The 19,288-nt window shown below is 45.3% G+C and overlaps 1 protein-coding gene and 1 non-coding gene across 2 annotated transcripts in view; both read right to left on the reverse strand.

Annotated features, from left to right (window-relative positions):
* Positions 1 to 18,840, reverse strand: part of LOC147422687 (uncharacterized) — a 51,142-nt gene extending 32,302 nt beyond the window's left edge. The window contains exon 1 of the mRNA XM_086502431.1: positions 18,250 to 18,840. Coding sequence (XP_086358557.1) covers positions 18,250 to 18,650 — 401 coding nt within the window. The 5' untranslated portion in view covers positions 18,651 to 18,840. The remainder of the gene's footprint in view (positions 1 to 18,249) is intronic.
* On the reverse strand, positions 6,335 to 6,408 carry TRNAE-UUC (transfer RNA glutamic acid (anticodon UUC)). The gene has a single exon. It is a non-coding gene; the product is annotated as a tRNA-Glu (tRNA).
* Positions 18,841 to 19,288: the final 448 nt, after the last annotated feature.

The raw sequence follows: 19,288 nt of genomic DNA on the forward strand, positions 1-19,288 counted from the left end.
AACGGATCCCATTGCGGATTTTGGATTTGCGCCTGGCATGCATTCTTCCATCATGCATGAATGCCCTAATTTAACAATTTTGTGTTCTGCAGGCATGTTTTCGTAGCAAGTTTGTTGTTTCTCCTCTCTCTAAATGTGATATGATTTTCGACATTAAGTGGTTTCGTGAGCTTAAGCCCCAAGTTGATTGGGAACAAAACACGCTCACTCTCTCTAACGAAGGTGCCTCTTTCGTGGTCATTCGTTGTGAGCAAAGTATTCCTTCTTTGTCATTAATCTCTCTCTCTTATGTTTTGAAAGGGGATAAAAGACGCAATCCAATAGCATCTCTCAGTACACAGTCAGATCGTTCAAAAAAGAATCAGTCATTGCATGAAAAGGAACCTCTCTCTGTCACTCATTCTCTAAAGCATGAGAAGCTTTTTGTTTATAGTAAAGATTTCAATGTCAATATTGATCATCAAGCCCTCAAGTGCCTCCAATCTTTGCCTAGGGCATTTAGGAGCGACTGTCAAGCTAGATGGTCCTAAACTTTTGAGCAATTTGGTGGTTCGATTGATTCTGTTCCTAGTAAAGCTAACCCAATTGCAGATACAATCAGTCACACAAGACACATTTTGGCTCTCGAGTCGAGGTTCATAGTACCTATTTAGGAAGTATCTCTTGACAACATAAAAAGTCAATATGCATTTTTTTTAGTCTCTCATTCGTGATAGTCTCTTGTACTTTCGTCGCCGTCTTTATGTGTTACCTTTTGTTAGGAAAGCCATATTACACAATGCACATGATTCACTGACGGATGAGCACAGAAGCATGAAGATCTCTTTACAAAAGGTTACATTCAAGGAATACCCATTGTTTCATCGTTGTAGATCATGTCAAGAAAAAATTTGCATGCTCATTCCTTGGCAAGACACAGTCCCAGCACAAGCATTAGCACGATTTCCCTTCAAGCATTGGTATTCCCTTTGTGGTTTGCCAAAGTCGATAGTTTGAGGTAGAAAAGTCAAGTTTAGATCACATTTTTGGCATGCACGCTCTGAAAGGTTTGGAACTTCGTCATATTTCGGGTAGAACAGCAAATTCTCTCTCCCTATTTCGGGTAGAACAGCGCAATTAAAAAAAAAAAAAAAAAACGGCCGCGATCTCTACGCGAGCAGTTATTCGTGCCGTGGCCAAGGAGCTATAAAAGCACTACATGCCCTCACTCACGAGAGGTACCAACATCAGCAACAGAAGACTCTGCCGCAAGAGATCGCGAGACTACGAAACACGGAAGTCGCTTTTCCCGCGCAAGAGCAACAGGTATCTATTGTGGATTCGCCATACGAATTGTTGTCGCGTGTTTGTGTCGTTTGTTTTGCAGGAGTCTCCCGTCTTACGGGAAGGCCCTTCACGGGAAGTACGGCTTCACGCCTGAGTCCCTTACGGGAAAGTACGGCTTCGCGCCTAAGTCCCTTACGGGAAGGAACGGCCTTGTGCCCAACCCCTTTACGGGAAAGCACGACCTTCGGGTCTAAGATTACAGAACGGAGGGGTTTCCTCAAGTTCTCGTGCTTGTATACGAATTCTCCCTGAATAAAAGAATACTCTTAACGGGGGGGGACCACCCCATCTTCTGGTCCCCAATACTGTGTCGATCTTCTCCCTTCTCTCACATTTGCAAAGTATTTCAATTTTCAGATTTTCAAGTGCTCGTGTACGCTCCCATTTTGTGACACCTGCACTACCAGTACCTAGCAGCACAAGTACCACCTGGCGTTTTTCACCAGCACATCCAACACCCATGGCGTTTTTGCTTAGCATCAGCCTACAATATCCGATTCAGCCCGCAGTACCGGATCAGCCCTAGCCTTAGCAGTTTTCAGCCATAACCTTGCCGCACCATCATAGATTCAACAGTCACATCAGCGTTTTCAGATTCAGCCCTTAGATCAACCAGTGTTTTTCAGTTTTCAGCCCACCCTTGACATCAGCCATAGCCTCGTCGACGGTTGCAAAGCCCATCATTCCCACTAGCATTTTTGCATTTCAGCCCTTAGCCTCGTAGATCCAAGCATCGTATCAGCATTTGTGCAAATACCTCTTTAGCGATAAAGGGGGGGGGGGGGGGGGGGGGGGGGTCCTTGGAGGGGGGTTTGGGACCCCATCCGCTGTCAGTCTTCTCTCTACACTCACAGTATCGTTCTCTCTTCTCTCTCTAGTCTATTATGCATCCCTCTCATGAAGTAAAAGGAACTCTCTCATGCAGTAAAAGAAACCTTGAGTACGCATTGAGCACTCATCCTAAACATTCACCATAAATCACTTCCACTACACATTACAGCGAGGAACCCAGTTTTTCATGCCCGAACCAAGCATATAGAGATACATTACCATTGTGTCCGTGAGAAGACCAAGGATCACTCTATTCGACTAGAGTATGTACCATTGTGTTCGTGAGAAGACCAAGATCACTCTATTTGACTAAGTATGTTCCAAGGTCCGACAACCCTTTTGATATCTTCACCAAACCTCTACCACAGGCAATATTATCCTCTAATGCCAAATGTAATCACTTCCAGCAAGTGATCGGACAGAAAGACAGACGGGGCGTCAATCTACACACGTGGCAACACTTTTAGTACTTCAAAACAACTTAAATAACAGAGAAATAGAGAATCCACATTGTTACACGTGGAGTCACGGAGTTCCACCCCTAGAAGTATTGGCCCCGAAGACTTGCGCCCCTTTTGGTATGTCTTTATTCATTGATCTGCAAAGAGTCCACAACAACATACATTCACTGAACATGCAGTTCCCAGATCACACACTTAATTCACACTGAACACTGTGTTTCAATCATTCAATCTAGTCATCTCATCCGTCCAGAAGTCTTGATGAACCTAGATCCTTGTGTAGCCATCTAATCCCTCCGGAACTTTTGATACGCTCGCTACAATATCCAATCATCTCATTCATATAGGAATCTTGAAATACTAGAATCTTATTATATCATTCATTATTTCTCATGCATCATCATCATCATTCATTCAAATTTCAAAATAGAATTCATAATTCTTATCTTGAATCAAAAAGGTATCCGATTCATTCCCGAGCTGTCGTAGCTCCTGATTGCTTTCATATGCAAATTCGTTGCCATCTCATCCTGAATTTCACTTGCAAAACAGGTAAAATTTCAAAGAGATGGCTCACCTTGTTGCAAAACAGTGGATGTCCAACTCAATGCTTGCAATTCGTTTCCCTCGCTCCTATTACCTGTTATCTATACACAAATAACAAGATCTTCCAAAAAAATTAATTTCACATATGCTGAATTTTTTTGCAGAAGCCCTAATTTTCTACTAAAAACCCTAATTTTCCAACATTGTTGGAATCAAAATTCGTTCGCGACAATGGATAGAGCTTGTCAAGAGGATCAACTTTGCCTTCTGTTGCATATCCAAATTCTCAACCGTTGAAGAGATTTTCAAAGGTCTCTACAACATAGAAAAGCGTTAAAAAGCAAGTTTTTAAAGCTTTTTAGGGCAAAAACGAGCTCTTTTTTCTCCTTCTCCTTCTCCTCCTCCACTTGTCGTTTCTTCTTCAACCCACTTCATAGGTTCCATGTATAGGTTGATGTACTTCCTGAAAAAGAGGGAAATAGATAAATCTTGTAGATCTCTCTGCTCTCCGTTCATGTCGACAGGATCATGCTCCGGTTTGCCGAGGGACGCTCCGGTTTGCCGAGGGGCAAGGGAGTGAGCTGTGCTCTGTGGGTTCTTTATGGCTAGCTCTGTGAGTGAGCTGTGCTCTATCTGATCTTTGATAGGACCAGTATACTTTCAAAAAAGCACATGCCTAAAGCTATGATACCACTGTAATCACTTCCAATGAGTGATCGGATGAAAAGACAGACAAAGCGAAACATCTACACACTTGGCAACACTTTAGTACTTCAAAACAACTTAAATAATAGAGAAATAGAGAATCCGCACGGTTACATGTGGAGTGGTGGAGTTCCACCCCTAGACGTATTGGCCCCAAAGACTGACGCCCTTTTCGGTATTTCTTTATTCAATGATCTGCAAAGGATACAACTCCCGTCGGAACCAATCTTCCAGCTCTGCGTCCAGATGCATGAAAGAATGGCCCTCCAAGCACTTATGAAGAGTACAAGGGTTGCTGAAAGCACAGTCCCAAAAGCATCTACTCCCTAAAAGCTTGCGTAAAATCTGTCCTACTGCCACGTTATCATCAACGCAAATTCTGAAATTTGCTATGTCACTAGCCAGCGAGAAATCCGGATATTTGCCACGTCGACAGTCAACACAAAATCCGAAAATCTGCCACATCAGTAGTCAATGCAAAATGCAAGAATCTACCATGTCAGGAGTTAGAGCAAAATCCGAGCGTTAGTCTAGCCTAGACCACGTCATTGACTTGTCACACCATCTCCTAGGACCAAATAGGGTTGTTTTATGCCTGTGCATCAGCGTTTTCAGCCAAGACAGCCAGCGTTTTTGCCTTTCTAGCTTCCCACCGCAGCACCCCCAACAAATCAACCCTTCCCTCATCGCAGTCGGTCGTTCCATCGTGGCCAAGTCGACGGAACAGTTTTCAGCATTCAGCCATAGACCTGTCGCCGTCGTCGTCGACACAATACACCAGCACCTAGTACCCCTTGTCCCTTGGCTCGGCATAAGGATCCACGGAACCTCGTCATCGATGTCACCATTGTCGACATAGACCCATCAGACTTCAGTACCTCGTCGTCAACATCATTAACGTCGACATAGACCCATCAGTACCTCATCGTCGACATCATCGTCGTCGACATAGATCCAGCACTACCCGTCATTGTCGTCGTCATAGAACCTCTCAATACCTCAGTACCTCTGTCACGAGGACGTGGCAGCTGTTAACTATGTCACGAGGACGTGGCAACTCCTAACCTTAGTTGTTGGTTTCTTTCCAATAATTTTTGTTTTATTTTTGAGACCCTCTTTTTGAAGTAGCTAACGGTCGGACATTGTATGGCCAATGTGAACGGTAGTTTCACCCGCAAACGCAAACGAGAAGTGGTCGGCACTGGAATTCGTATAGTAAGAGGATGTCTAGGTTCAGAGCAAGATCATGTAGGTCCTCACGTCGCACTTAGCAAGTTGGTGGATACTAGGAAGTGAACTCGATAAAGGCATAAAGTCAAGGTGGGACTACCAACAGAAAGTATCCGACAGTTGGGCCACATTGCACTTTTGGATGCGGTCCCAATGAGGATAGATAGTCAGATGACCAATGGGAGCCCAACGGAAGCATCTCCTAAAAAATTAAGGAACTGCTATTTTGGGCCATGAAATTTGTTCGCGTCATTACCGTGAAGTCAACTGGGCAACCAGTCGAGAGATTTTTAGGCGGCAACCCCGAAACGGAAAATGGCTGGTAATCGCGCCTAGTGGCACTTTTTCATGCACTTGCCTCACAAGGGAAAAAGGCCGCAGAATTTTATGCTGGGAGAGGCCTCATTTGCTTTTTTGTCACAGGTTAAGAGCTATGGAGTGCTTTCTTTCCCTCTTATGTACAGTGTGGTGCTAGGTGTGATGCCCTGCACGCTACACACTGCTCTCTCTCCCCCACGTGCAGTTATGTGATACCCCACAAGAGGGCTCTTCATTTGTCTGATGTACAGTTGTGTGGTTTCATGCTTTTGTGCTGAGGCAAGAGCCTCCTTGAGCAGGAACAGGGGTAGCTAGCTGCTACTCCAAAGCAGCCACCGGTGAGGGTCATAACCTCACCGTACACGTGCGCATTCAGCGCTATATATGCGCCATAAATTGACTGTTTTTCAGTCATACGGACGCCAGAACCCTTGGGAATCGTGCCCCACTGGCAGAGGACAGCTAGGGGACTGTTTGGGGCTGAAAACAGAGCAAAAACCAGTGAATACAGCATGCTGAATTTACTGTTTTTGGGCAGGAATCAGAGGGTTTACGTCAATGGAAGTGAGTTCTAGCAAGGGAATTGGTTTCACGCAAGTTTCGGGGCTATTATGCTGCCGAAATTTGGCCAAAACTGGTAGAATCTAGCGGGAGACAGGTAAAGGATTCACAGGACTCTACTTTGTAATTTACCCTCTCAAAGTATAAAGAAATACCGAAAGGGGCGCCAATTTTGGGGCCTACAAGTTGTCGGCGTCTGCTCGGAGCATTCTAGCTTCCGAGCCGTGTGTGTGCCAAGTGTTAATTCCCGTCGCAAGTCCCTTTTGCAAAGTACTCTCTCCCTCTGTGTGTCTAAAGTAACGTAAAGAATTTCGGGTGAAAGCCAAAGCCTACCGCCCCACGGGCCAGTTTCAAGGTTCCATTGCCGGGATTTGAACCCGGGTCGCCTGGGTGAAAGCCAGGTATCCTAACCGGACTAGACGACAATGGATGCAAAGTGGATGGAAGAGCATGAACTGTCAGAGTCACCAAATGTATTGCAGCTTTACCTTGAATCCTTTGGGTTACAACCTACTTATGCCCCAACCCAACAGGACTAGATGACAATGGATGCAAAGTGGATGGAAGAGCATGAACTGTCAGAGTCACCAAATGTATTGCAGCTTTTCCTTGAATCCTTTGGGTTACAACCTACTTATGCCCCAACCCAACGTGTGCAAAGGAGGGGTAATGATAGAGCTAGCACACCAAATGTACATATGAATTCAGTGTAATAGATGGAAATGACAAAAGTATGAAGGTCTCATTAAGTCATTTGTATCTATGTGTACGACCTTTCTTGCGGATACATGCGAAGATAAAAGAATGTTGATAGCACAAAATCATCAGTGGCCTGTATTTATGGTATGCAATCGAGGACGTTTGCGATTTCAAGAGGGGGGTATGTCATGAGGACGTCGCAGCTGCTAACTATGTCACGACGACGTGGCAACTACTAACCTTAGTTGTTGGTTTTTTTCCAATGATTTTTGTTTTATTTTTGAGACCCTCTTTCTGAAGTAGCAAACGGTCAGACATTGTATGGCCAATGTGAACAGTAGTTTCACCCGCAGACGGGCAGTGGTCAGCACTGGAATTCATATAGTAAGAGGATGTCTAGGCTCAGAGCAAGATCATGTAGGTCCCCCCGTCGCACTTAGCAAGTTGGTGGATACCAGGAAGTGAACTCAATCAAGGCATAAAGTCAAGGTGGGACTACCAACAGAAAGTATCCGACAATTGGGCCACATGGCACTTTTGGATGCGGTCCCAATGAGGATAGATGGTCAAATGATCAATGGGAGCCAAACGGAAGCATCTCCTAAAAATTAGGGAACTGCTATTTTGGGCCATGAAATGTGTTCGCATCATTACCTTCGGTATGACCAGGGGAACATTTAACAACTCTGCCGCGACGTCAATGGGGCAACCAGTCAAGAAATTTTTAGGCGGCAACCCCGAAACGAGAAATGGCTTGTAATCCCGCCAAGTGGCACTTTTTTATGCACTTGCCTCACAAGGGAAAAAGGGCGCTGAATTTTATGTTGGGAGAGGCCTCATTTGCTTTTTTGTCACAGGTTAAGAGCTATGGAGTGCTTTCTTTCCCTCTCATGTACAGTGTGGTGCTAGGAGTGATGCCCTGCACGCTACACACTGCTCTCTCTCTCCCCTACGTACAGTTATGTGATGCCCCACAAGAGGGGCTCTTCATTTGATTGATGTACAGTTGTGTGGTTTCATGCTTTTGTGTTGAGGCAAGAGCCTCCTTGAGCAGGAACAGGGGTAGCTAGCAGCTACTCCAAAGTAGGCACCGGTGAGGGTGTCACAAAGACGGACACCACGAGCCAATAGAAAAGAACAAACTGAACAACTTTAAGCACTTCAAATAACAACTGAACTGAGAGAGAGAGAGAGAGAGAGAGAGAGAGACGACACGCGACACGGAGTGGCGGAATTCCACCCCAGAGAGTATTAGCCCTAAACCTTGGCGTCCCTTCCGGTATTTCTTTATACTGCATCAACACAGTACAAGCCAATACTCCAGACTCTGCACCTTCTCCAGGAAGCATGCCAGAGAATGAGCCCTAACCTCATATTTAAAGGCCCTTCGCCTAAAAAGCACGTACAGTGAAAAGCCTTTAAAACTCAAAAGCTTCTGGTCCAAAAGCAATGCCAAAAGCTGTCAGCGTAAAATCCGGAATTCCGTACAACCTGCCACGTCATCAACCTACAAAACGCGAAAAATCTCCCTGTTGCCCTTAGGGTTAGGATTAGGGTTTCTGCAGTTTTAGGGTTTTTAGTAGCAGAATTAGGGTTTTCAGGTTTTAGGGTTAGAGTTTCCAGAATTAGGGTTTCAACAGTTAGGGTTCCGGCAAAAATTAGGGTTATAGGGTTTCTGCTCTCGAGCAACCACGTCATCACTTTTCTTCTATTACTTGTTCTTCTTAGGGTTTAGGCCCCTCGGCCGACATCTGCAAGTTGGCTCCCTTCTTCAGGGCTTTGACACGTCAACAGTTTGTTACATCTCCCCTTCTTGAAAGAGAGTAATCGTCCGCGATTACATTATATCTGCAAAACAACTCAAGTTAGCTAAAAAAGAATTCCGAGGGACAATCAGTTTGCTCTTTTTATTAAGGAGTTATCTTCTCCTTTCTACTCTTTTGATCAAGGAGTTAGCTTCTCCTTTCGTCCAGATCGGAACTCTTGATATTCCGGCGTAGTAAAATATAGCCATCACACCCAAACCGTACTGATCTTCCACGGGTGTCTTGATGCACGATGCACTAAAAAATTACATACCCAGGCAATCTCGTCCAATTAGGAATATTCAATAATTGGCACATCACAATGTAACACAAATGCTCACATATGCATGTTACAAGACATAGAAACATAAAGCCGCCAATGAATACTCCCCCCGCAAATAACCATCCAGGTCGGGGCCATGAGCTGTTCAACGACTCCCTCAGCACTCCTCCCGCAAATAACCTGAAAAGGTCCAGGCCATGAGATATAGAGGCCTTTTTACAACCAAACGCCCCCGAGACCGCAGCCTGCGTCGTTTGGAGGTGCTCAAAGTAACCACTGCTCAGACTTCTTAATACTCCACCCGTAAATAACCATGCAGGTCAGGGCCATGAGTAACAACAACAATACTCCCCCCATAAATAACCACAAGGGTCTGGGCCATGAGTAAAAACAACTATACTCCCCCCGTAAATAACCACAAGGGTCCGGGCCATGAGTAAAAACAACACTTTTCAATCATTCAATACTCCCCCCGCAAATAACCACAAGGGTCCGGGCCATGAGTATGAACAAGCATTCTCAAACATCTTTTCTCACTACTCCACCCAGGAGTAAAATCACCAATCATTAAAACCAGTATTAAAACTAGAGTCAAACAATTCAAATTGGCACCAAGACAGGTCCAAAACAGATACCATCCATTTCAAACAAATTCCAAACAGGATCACCAAACAAGATCAAACAGAACTCAAACTTAAAAAACAATCTCAACATCAATCGAGCTCGAAAAGTCGACCGACTTTCCATCCTATAACCTGCACAAAAAATTAGGGTTAGGTTCATTCCGTAAGGTCGTAGCCGAGCACAGCATGGTCCATCAGCTCTTGGACAAAGAGTGTTTTCGTTGGCGGCGATGGTAGTCCAAAGATAGCAATCGCACTGGATCTCCAAGGTCATCTGCTCGTGAAGAGACATCTACTGAGAGATGTCAAGAAACTTCAAGTTATAATCTGCTAGGGTTTCCATGGCAAGCATTTCAGGATACCCCACTATGCCAAAAGTTGCACTCCGAAGGAAGATGTCAGAACCCATATAACTTCGGGCAAATTTTTTTTCTTGAAAGCTTGCCAAGTACTTGGAGTATGCTACTTGGTAGCTATAGACATCAACATCTGCATTGCACTACTTTTGAGAAAAATAGTGACTTGAAACAAATCTGGATCCTTCTCTTGCAAGTGATCTTAATTGGCTCATGCCCTAAAAGACATGAACGGTGAAGACGGTAGCGTGCCCAATGCGCGATGAAGTAAGGGTGGGAGTGGCTAATAAGTCCGGGTTGGAGGACGAAGATACCTCAAATAAAATTCCAATAGCTCTGTCTGCTCTTTTGTAGGACCGGTATGCTTTCAAAAAAGCACGCGCCTAAATTCCAATAGCTCTGTCTGCTCCTTTATAGGACCGGTATGCTTTCAAAAAAGCACATGCCTGATGCTCTGATACCTCTGTCACAAAGACGGGCACCACGTGCCAATAGAAAAGAACAGACTGAACAACTTTAAGCACTTCAAATAACAACTAAACTGACAGAGAGAGAGAGAGAGAGAGAGACAACACGCGACACAGAGTGGCGGAATTCCACCCCAGAGAGTATTGGCCCCAAACCTTGGCGCCCCTTTCGGTATTTCTTTATATTGCATCAACACAGTACAAGCTGGTACTCCAGACTCTGCACCTTCTCCAGGAAGCATGCCAGAGAATGAGCCCTAACCTCATATTTAAAGGCCCTTGGCCTGAAAAGCACTTACAGTGAAAAGCCTTTAAAACTCAAAAGCTTCTGGTCCAAAAAGCAATGCCAAAAGCTGCCAGCATAAAATCCGAAATTCAGTACAGCCTACCACGTCATCAGCCAACACAAAACACGGAAATCTCCCTGTTGCCCTTACGGTTAGGGTTAGGGTTTCTGCAATTTTAGGTTTTTTGGCAACAGAATTAGGGTTTGCAAGTTTTAGGGTTAGGGTTTCCAGAATTAGGGTTTCAGCAGTTAGGGTTTTCGGCAAAAATTAGGGTTATAGGGTTTCTGCTCTCGGGCAACCACGTCATCACTTTTCTTCTGTTACTTGTTCTTCTTAGGGTTTAGGCCCCTCGGCCGACATCTGCAAGTTGGCTCCCTTCTTCAGGGCTTTGACACGTCAACAGTTTGTTACAAAGGGTCATAACCTCACCGTACACGTGCGAATTCAGCGCTATGTATGCGCCATAAATTGACTGTGAATACAGCATGCTGAATTTACTGTTTTTGGGCAGGAATCAGAGGGTATACGTCAGTGGAAGTGAGTTCTAGCAGGGGAATTGGTTTTGCGCAAGTTTCGGGGCTGTTATGCTGCCGAAATTTGGCCAAAACTGGTAGTATCTAGCGGGAGACAGGTAAAGGATTCCCAGGACTCTACTTTGTAATTTACCCTCTCAAAGTATAAAGAAATACCGAAAGGGGCGCCAATTTTGGGGCCTACAGGTTGTCGGCGTCTGCTCGGAGCATTCTAGCTTCCGAGCCGTGTGTGTGCTAAGTGTTAATTCCCGTCGCAGGTTCCTTTTGCAAAGTACTCTCTCCCTCTGTGTGTCTAAAGTAAAGTAAATAATTCCAGGTGAAAGCCAAAGCCTACCGCCCCACGGGCCAATTTCACCCTCAGCACCCGTAGTACCCAGTATCAGTACCATCTGTACCCTGTAGTACCCATCATCAGTACCCATTAGCATCAGTACCTCAGCATTTAGCATCATTGTATCAGCATTGTGCAAGAAAAAAGGAAGTACTCGCTTTGGCAACAGAGCAAGGGGGCCCTTGAGGGTTTGGGACCTGACATCCTTGTCTCTCTCTCTCTCTCTCTCTCTCTCTCTCTCTCTCTCTCTCTCTCTCTCTCTCTCTCATCGGTCTCTCTTTCTTTCAATTCAGTTCTTTCAAGTGAAGTAAAGTGTCCCTTGTGTTTGTGCGGAGTACTAGATCCGAGCTGAATCCTTAAACACTTCCGTTGCACCTGACATTGGTATGAGAGCTCTGTGTGCGTTGCACCTGACATTGGTATCAGAGCTTTGTGTGTGCTTCGAGTTTGCAAACTCAAGGGAAGAACCTAAAGAACCCTAGAAGAACCAAGAACCTCAAGAACTCAAGAACCCAAAGAACCTCTCCCAGTTTTTTTTCCTAAGAGAATCTTCGAGTCCCAATCATGGACTTATCAGCTCCCATCTTCATCGCGATGTCTTTGAAAGGAAGATCGACATCGGATACACGAAAACCCAGATCTTGAGTACCAGGTTCTACTTGCCTTGTATGCGGATGGAAGGAGTTGGAGACAGGATCCCTAACCCTCTCTGCATTCGCATTCGCAAGTAGCATGCATCTACTTCCGTCGACAAGAAAACCTTGGAATTACCTCCGAGCACCCTTACCTTTCAACTTCACCCGCAATGTTTTCACGACATGACTATTCGAGTGGTCAGTACTTTCTTGCAAGGCGGAGTCAACACCAAGGCTAGTATTTTGCGACAGTAGTAAGGCTACCTAGCAACTTGTATGGTCGATGTTTACATCGCACCAAACCTACATCCGCAAAATCCACCCGTTTGGAGGAGTTTTCATTGGTTATGCATCCACAACCCTTAGAAGCAGCCAGCATCAAAAGAACAGAAAAGCATCCAAAGATAGAAGTTCAACAGTTGTGTCTCACCTTTAACAGGGGGGATGTTACGTGCGCACTTCATTGCGCTGCGTGGATATGCTTATGCTACAATCTAGCATGAGTCATTAGCTTAGGACCTAGCCTCGCACCTTTGTGAGCCTCTAGCAGGACGTGCATGTCAACGCCAGTCATAGTTGCATACCCTCTCTTGCAATGGACAACATTTCAGCATATAGACATTTTACCACGTGTGAACCGCCTCTTGAGCCATTTTATTAATAAGTGACTTTTTATTTAACCTTGTTCGAATGTAGGTAGGGAAAATGGATAGATAACCTATAAAAGAAATCCCTTGGGCGCTAGTGGAAGACAGAAGAGGAGGCAGCAACAGAGGAACCTGCAAACTTGGGGATTGCAGGCCAACACCTAGCGTTTTCACCCTTCTTCTCCATCAGCGTTTTCAGCAAGGACAGCCAGCGTTTTGGTCTTTCCCAACTTCTCGCCGTAGCACCCCCAGCAGATCAGCCCTTCCCTCGTCACAATCGATCGTTCCATCGCAGCCAAGTCAATAGAACAGTTTTCATGTAAGGTGCAGTGGAAGTAAATGTTGAACTTTGCTCAAGATGAGTGCTCCGAACTGTGCTCAAGGTTCCTTTTACTTACGGAAGGGAGAGCCTTACGTTCCTTTAGTGAGAGAGTGCAATGGACACAAACAAAGTGGATGAACACTGTGAATGAAGGTGCTGAGACTGAGAGATAGAGAGAGAAGAATACGACACCAGAATATTGTCAAACCCTCCTCCGAAGGCCCTACTCTCTATGGCAAGAGCGGTCTACTTATGATTGCACAAATCTCTATAATGCTTGGACTTGCCGACGATGTCGACCACGATGAGAATGGCGACGAGACGGGCTGAAATCTAAAAATGCTAAGGGCTGAATCTGCAAATCTTTATCTGCTGAATTCTGACTCTATGTCGATGAGATGTCGATGGCGACAATGCGACGACGACGCGCTGAAAACGCAGATGCTGAAATCTGCATTTTCCGGGCTGAATCTACAAACTACGCTGTATCTGACCGTGCAGCGAGGATCTACTGCGGGAAGGTGAGATCTACGAGGTTTGGGATTTCTTCTGCGGGTTCTAACTGCTGAAAACTGAAGACGCTGGTCTATGGGCTGATTCTGTCACGAAGATCTGCAAAAACGCTGAGGTTGATCTGCAAACCAAAAACGCTAAGGGCTGAAATCTGTCTTTGCTGAGGAAATTGCTAACGCTAGGGCTTATCTGATGTTGCTGGGGAATCTGCTATCGCTAGGCCTGATCTGCTGTCTCTTCTGGTCTCCGGGGCTGATCTGCCACGCAAAAACGCCAAGACTGATCTGGGGATGAAAACGCTAGGCTTTGCTGTTGGGCAAAAACACTAGGTTGTTCTTGGGGAGTCCTACTGAGAAGGTGCATGTTCAACTGGAGCTCCTGCTGCCTCTCTGCCAGAAAGTGCTAGCGCTAGGTTTCCTTATATACAAGCTTAGCAAAATTGCCCTACCCAGTTCCCAACAAAAGTCACTTAAAAATAATAAGTGAAAAATGTCAAAAATAGGGAAAATAGGTCTATGCACCGTAAAAATGCTCCTGATGGGTTCTGACTTTAATCTGATGATCATGGTGTGTGCAACCAGAGGATATGCATCTAATCTAAGTGTCTGGACATGCACGGTCTGCGAAAAGACTCACAAAGGTGCCAAAACACTTCCTATTTTAGACTGACTTGACTGAACTGAACCCTGGTCATGAAGTAGCTTGTCCACGGACACATAGGGTTGGATGTGTCACGTGACATTTCAGCATTCAGCCATAGACTCGTCGTCGTCGTCATCCTCATCCTTCTCCTCACCATCGTCGACACAGTACCCCTTGTGCCTTGGCTCGGCATAAGGATCCACAAAACCTCGTCATCAACATCACCTCGACGACATAGACCCATCTGTATCTCGTCGTCGACATCATTGTCATCGACATAGACCCATCAGTACCTCGTCGTCAACATCATCGTCATCGACATAGACCTATCAATACCTCGTCGTCAACATCAACGTCATTGACATAGACCCATCAGTTCCTCATCGTAAACATCATCGTCGTCAACATAGACCCAGCAGTACCCATCGTCGTCGTCATCGTCATAGAACCTCTCAGTACCTCAGTACCTCAACACCCACAGTACCCACAATACCATTAGTACCCAGTAGTACCCAGCATCAGTACCATCAATACCCAGCATCAGTAGCATCAGTACCTCAGCATTTAGCATCATTGTACCAGCATTGTTGCAAGGATAAAGAAAGTACTTGCTCTGGCAAGAGAGCAAGGGGGCCCTTAAGGGTTTGGGACCTGACATCTCTCTCTCTCTCTCTCTCTCTCTCTCTCTCTCTCTCTCTCTCTCTCTCTCTCTCTCTCTCTCTCTCAGTTCAATTCTTTCAAGTGAAGTAAAGTGTCCCTTGTGTTTGTGCGGAGTGTTAGATCCGAGCTAAAACCTTAAACACTTCCGCTGCACCTGACACCACTGGCATGGCCTCAACATGGGTACCACCTCTAGCGTGCTCTAAGAGCATTCTTGGCAAGATAAAATATGAATCTCGAATAAGAAACCCCACCACTGCATGGTCACAAAGCCTATGTAAGATTGCCCTACGGAGGTAACTGCATCGTAAGAGAGTCTCTACACACTGCCACTGCTGCCCAACAAAAACGCTAGGGCTAATCAAGAAAACGACAAGCATGCTAAGCAAAAATGCTAGGAAAAAGTCGTGCCCTGCTTGCCAACCTTGGCCGATCTACACCTGTAGGCTGTGGCATTGCCCCAAGAGGGCACCCCCCTAGTGAGCTCTGTAAGCTCTCTTTGAGAGGTACCCCCCGCACCTATATAAGTACCCTAGCCGGCTGCCCGACCCGGCCTCGGACCTAATAAAACACAAGAAATAGCGTAGGAAAAGGGAAACAAGGGCAACAAAGGATACCAATGCCTCAGGAAAAAATACGAGGCTGGGATAAAATATCCCAAGCCTACAGGAGCCTATATGGCCACGGAACCAAGCGAATACCCTGAGCTAAACATGGCTAAATAAATCCTGACATGGGAAACTACCTTACCCGGCCGAGCACAACCACAAACAACCCACACTCCCTGTCAACTGTCTTGGGGAGAAATTGTATGGTGCTGCAAAATTGAAACGGTGAAGATCTAGACTTTACACTGCCACGGATCCTTACTTCTTTGCTTGCTTGAATGTGTGCTACTTAGCACGAATGATGGTTCTTTTTATTTCTTTGTAGAGAGAGAGAGAGAGAGAGAATGACAACCTGACAGGGTCCCTCTCAAGGGCCCCCCACACCATTGCCAATGTTGTATTTTCTTTTGATTGCGTAAATGGAATGTACACACAAGCAATACCTCAAGTGCAGACTCTACTAAGTCGAATGGGGAACGTCACTGTAGAAAGTCGTCAAAATGAAGCACCTCCTAGGCTGATTTGATGCAATTTTGGATCCTTCTCAATGAGGAGTTGCTGATGGCCACCAAGGGGTAGATCTGGGCTGATCTGTGCTCCCGATGTGAGAGGAATGAAGGGCTGAAAGCTGGCTGCAAAAACATATATCTAGCTGCAAAAACGCAGGAGATCTATCGTGCAAAGCAAGGCTGAAAACGTAGATGATGATGGACAGAAATGGGAGCACTCGATGCGGCAGGGAATGGACGAGAAGAGGCTCAATGGGCTACCAAAGGACCATGCTGCAGCAGGGAAGTTAGCAGTAGCAAATCCACAGCATTTCTGGCAAGGAAAGGGGCTGAAAACTGAAAATATTGGGCTGCTTTGCTGATCTGGCACGTATAGGGAAGCAAAAACGCCAAGGGCTGATCTCCAAAAACGATGGGCTGGTCTTTGCCAAAACGTTGGCTGATCTCTAGCTCTAGCTCTCAATGATCAAAAGCGTTGGCTAATCTTCTTCTTTATAGGGTAGGGTTACTTCTTAAGAACCCCTTAAGACTTAGGTAGGGCAAACTTGGAAGACAAAGTTATTAAAATAAGTCATTTGAATAATTTATTAATATACTAGTCATCTCCATCTTGTGGTGATCATAGTGTAGTATGGTGTACGGCATCTCTTTGGATTCGTCCAGTTGGGCCGGTTGTCACATGCACATGGCTTTATGTGCCACGTGGACATGCGTCATCGATTGTCACATCCAATTATGCATCTATCCCTAGATAGGAGTGTCTAGAATCCCAGGAGGATTAGTATTGGCAACTATGTGAGCGTGGCAACTATGTGAGCGTGTTCACAGGACCAACATATTCGAACGAGTCCATTAGATTAGGTTTTCTAGGTTTGGAATCCTCTTGCATAAATGGTTTGTACAAGCCGTTTGACAGATGTAGTTACACTATGGTGGGTATCTGGCATGACGTGCATGTAGTTTAGGTGAGAGGAATCCAACGAGCCATTCCTTGCGTCAATCGGATTCCCAAGTCGGTAGATGTGCGACAATTTCACTCAAAAACTTTGCTTAGACAAAGGCTTGTACTTTCATGATGATGTACTATTTCGACCATAAAAAGACGCATTGAAATTTGAGTCACATAGTGAGCAAAGCTCCATCCACACCTGGAGGGCGTACTGCTAGCGAATCAAGGGATTCACAACATTCCAGTCACTCCAGGCGTTGGGAGGGCTAAAAGAGCTACAAGGAGGAATAGGTCACATGGATCTCAAAGTCAAAAGCAAACCAATGAGAGTGACAAGAGTCAAAAAACTCATCACTCATCACACAAGAAAACCAAGAAGACAATAGAAGAGACGGTCACAAAGACAGAGACAGAACTGTGAGGCTGATACTGATCAATATGACAAGAAAAAGTCATGTGACAAGAAGCCAATACATAGACACACTACCCTCGTGCCTTTTATACCACCCTCATACCCCTTCACCAATTCTCTTTGGCCTGTACAAGATTTTAAAAACTTTCTTTCTTTTTTTCTCTACTATGAGCCTACATGCAGCCAGTCTCTAGAGGGAAGTACGAAATTAGGAATCCAATGAGGCTGGGCATACATCGAGGTGGCATGTGCTAGGAATGAAGGATGAACCACAATGTAGGGGCCCAAATCATTTCAAACTCATCTAATATGAAGCACAGGGCAGTATAAGATCTACATCTCATGAACTTCTATACCCCTCCGCTGCCGTTGAGACCCCGTTGAAGTGTCCTGCTAGCTACATAGAGTATGCAACATCTTTGTCGAGATACCCATAAGAGTGCTAGCTGTGGTGGACTGCTTCACCAGTTCCTCTCGTATATCTCACAAAATTGAAACCATGAATCAAAATGAAAAATCTATGACACTCTAATGCAAGTTTTGCTTCAATGAAATAGCACTCTATTGTTGCATTCCCATACCTATGCACAGTCCAGAAAAATCTTCCTGCTGAAAATTTTTCTTGCTCCACGTTTAAATATAAAAGCACTTCTCTGACGCTATCCTCAGGTTTGTATCTTTGTTTGCTGAACCCTCAACCACGTCCCAAACAACCCAAGTTGAAATGCGCTCCATTCAAAGAGCAGTAAAAATCTTAACAAGGATTCTTTTCAAAATCGCATCTTCTTTATTTCCATTTCCATACATGTCGTCAAAGACTTTTCTCCATGTTCCCTTTGTAAGCCTTGCCATTGTAAAGACCAGTCAATAACGCACCTCTGCTTAAAGGCTGTTTCGATAGATTAAAATAAGCAATGGTGTCTGTTTACACAGAGACACCATGCTGGAAAACTCGATACGAACAAACAAAATAAGAGTTTATGTAGTAACCTGAGGACAATGGCCTGGAGGTCTGACTTCCCTGTTTGAAAAGTGTCGTAAAACCACTGACAAAGGGCATCCTGCCCATGCCCAGAGGAGGGCTTACAAAGGTGGGAGAGAATTGCCTGTGCAACAGTTTCCTCTTCAAGTAAGCCCTTGGTGGGTCTCTCTGACTCCAGCAAAGCTTCTAATGAAGCGATGGTTCCCAAGATCTCCTGCAAAGCTTTTAAGCGTTCACGTGCTGTGTCGATGCCTTCCCACCATGCCTGCATTGGGCCTGTTGCTCGGCTGTCTCCTTGGAATAAAGCTGGGGCTTGTGACGATGAAGTCGATGAAGACTTCGAAGAAGACGATGATGATGAAATCATCAAGACCGTGCTTGCTAAAGACCCATTAGCAGGAAGCTCCATGTCAACCTCTAGCACTCTGGCATCTCTCTCTCTCTCTCTCTCTCTCTCTCTCTCTCAGCGCACGTACACAATCCCGCTCAGCACAATGCCTCTAAGTCTCTTACGCCATGAGAGCAATCAAGCACCCACACACACTCGGAACGTGACAATAAAGGCCCACCGACAGATGTGCATGCTGCAATGCTGCGTGCACATGGCCATGATGGCCCGATCACCATTTTAGATGTAAAGTGCTTTAATACTTTGAAGGTACCTTCCGAGTTCAAACACTTTTAGTTTCTCCCTACTTGCGCTGATGGTGAAAAAAAAAAAAAAAAACACTTCTAGTTTCTCTACCACCTTACAATTGGGCCCTTTTTCACGCATTACAAGTAATTTACAACCCCATCTATCTATATCTATATCTATACTATTATAATGGGGAAAGGGATTCCGGCCCCTCCCTCGGGCACGTGGTAGAGCCTTTTTTTCAAACCTGGGAACCTCCTTCAATTAAGAGGGTCAAGGGAAAGGGCGTCCTTTCTCAGTTGCTTGCAGAACCACAATATCTGTTTGGCCATACTTTGTAATATCTAGTGAGTCACAATCGATTACGGCCTCGCCAACTCTTCCACTCACTCAATACAGTTGAGTGCTCA

Source organism: Adiantum capillus-veneris, chromosome 27, assembly GCF_014529385.1.
Source record: "Adiantum capillus-veneris isolate H3 chromosome 27, ASM1452938v2, whole genome shotgun sequence".
Taxonomy (NCBI): Eukaryota; Viridiplantae; Streptophyta; class Polypodiopsida; order Polypodiales; family Pteridaceae; genus Adiantum; species Adiantum capillus-veneris.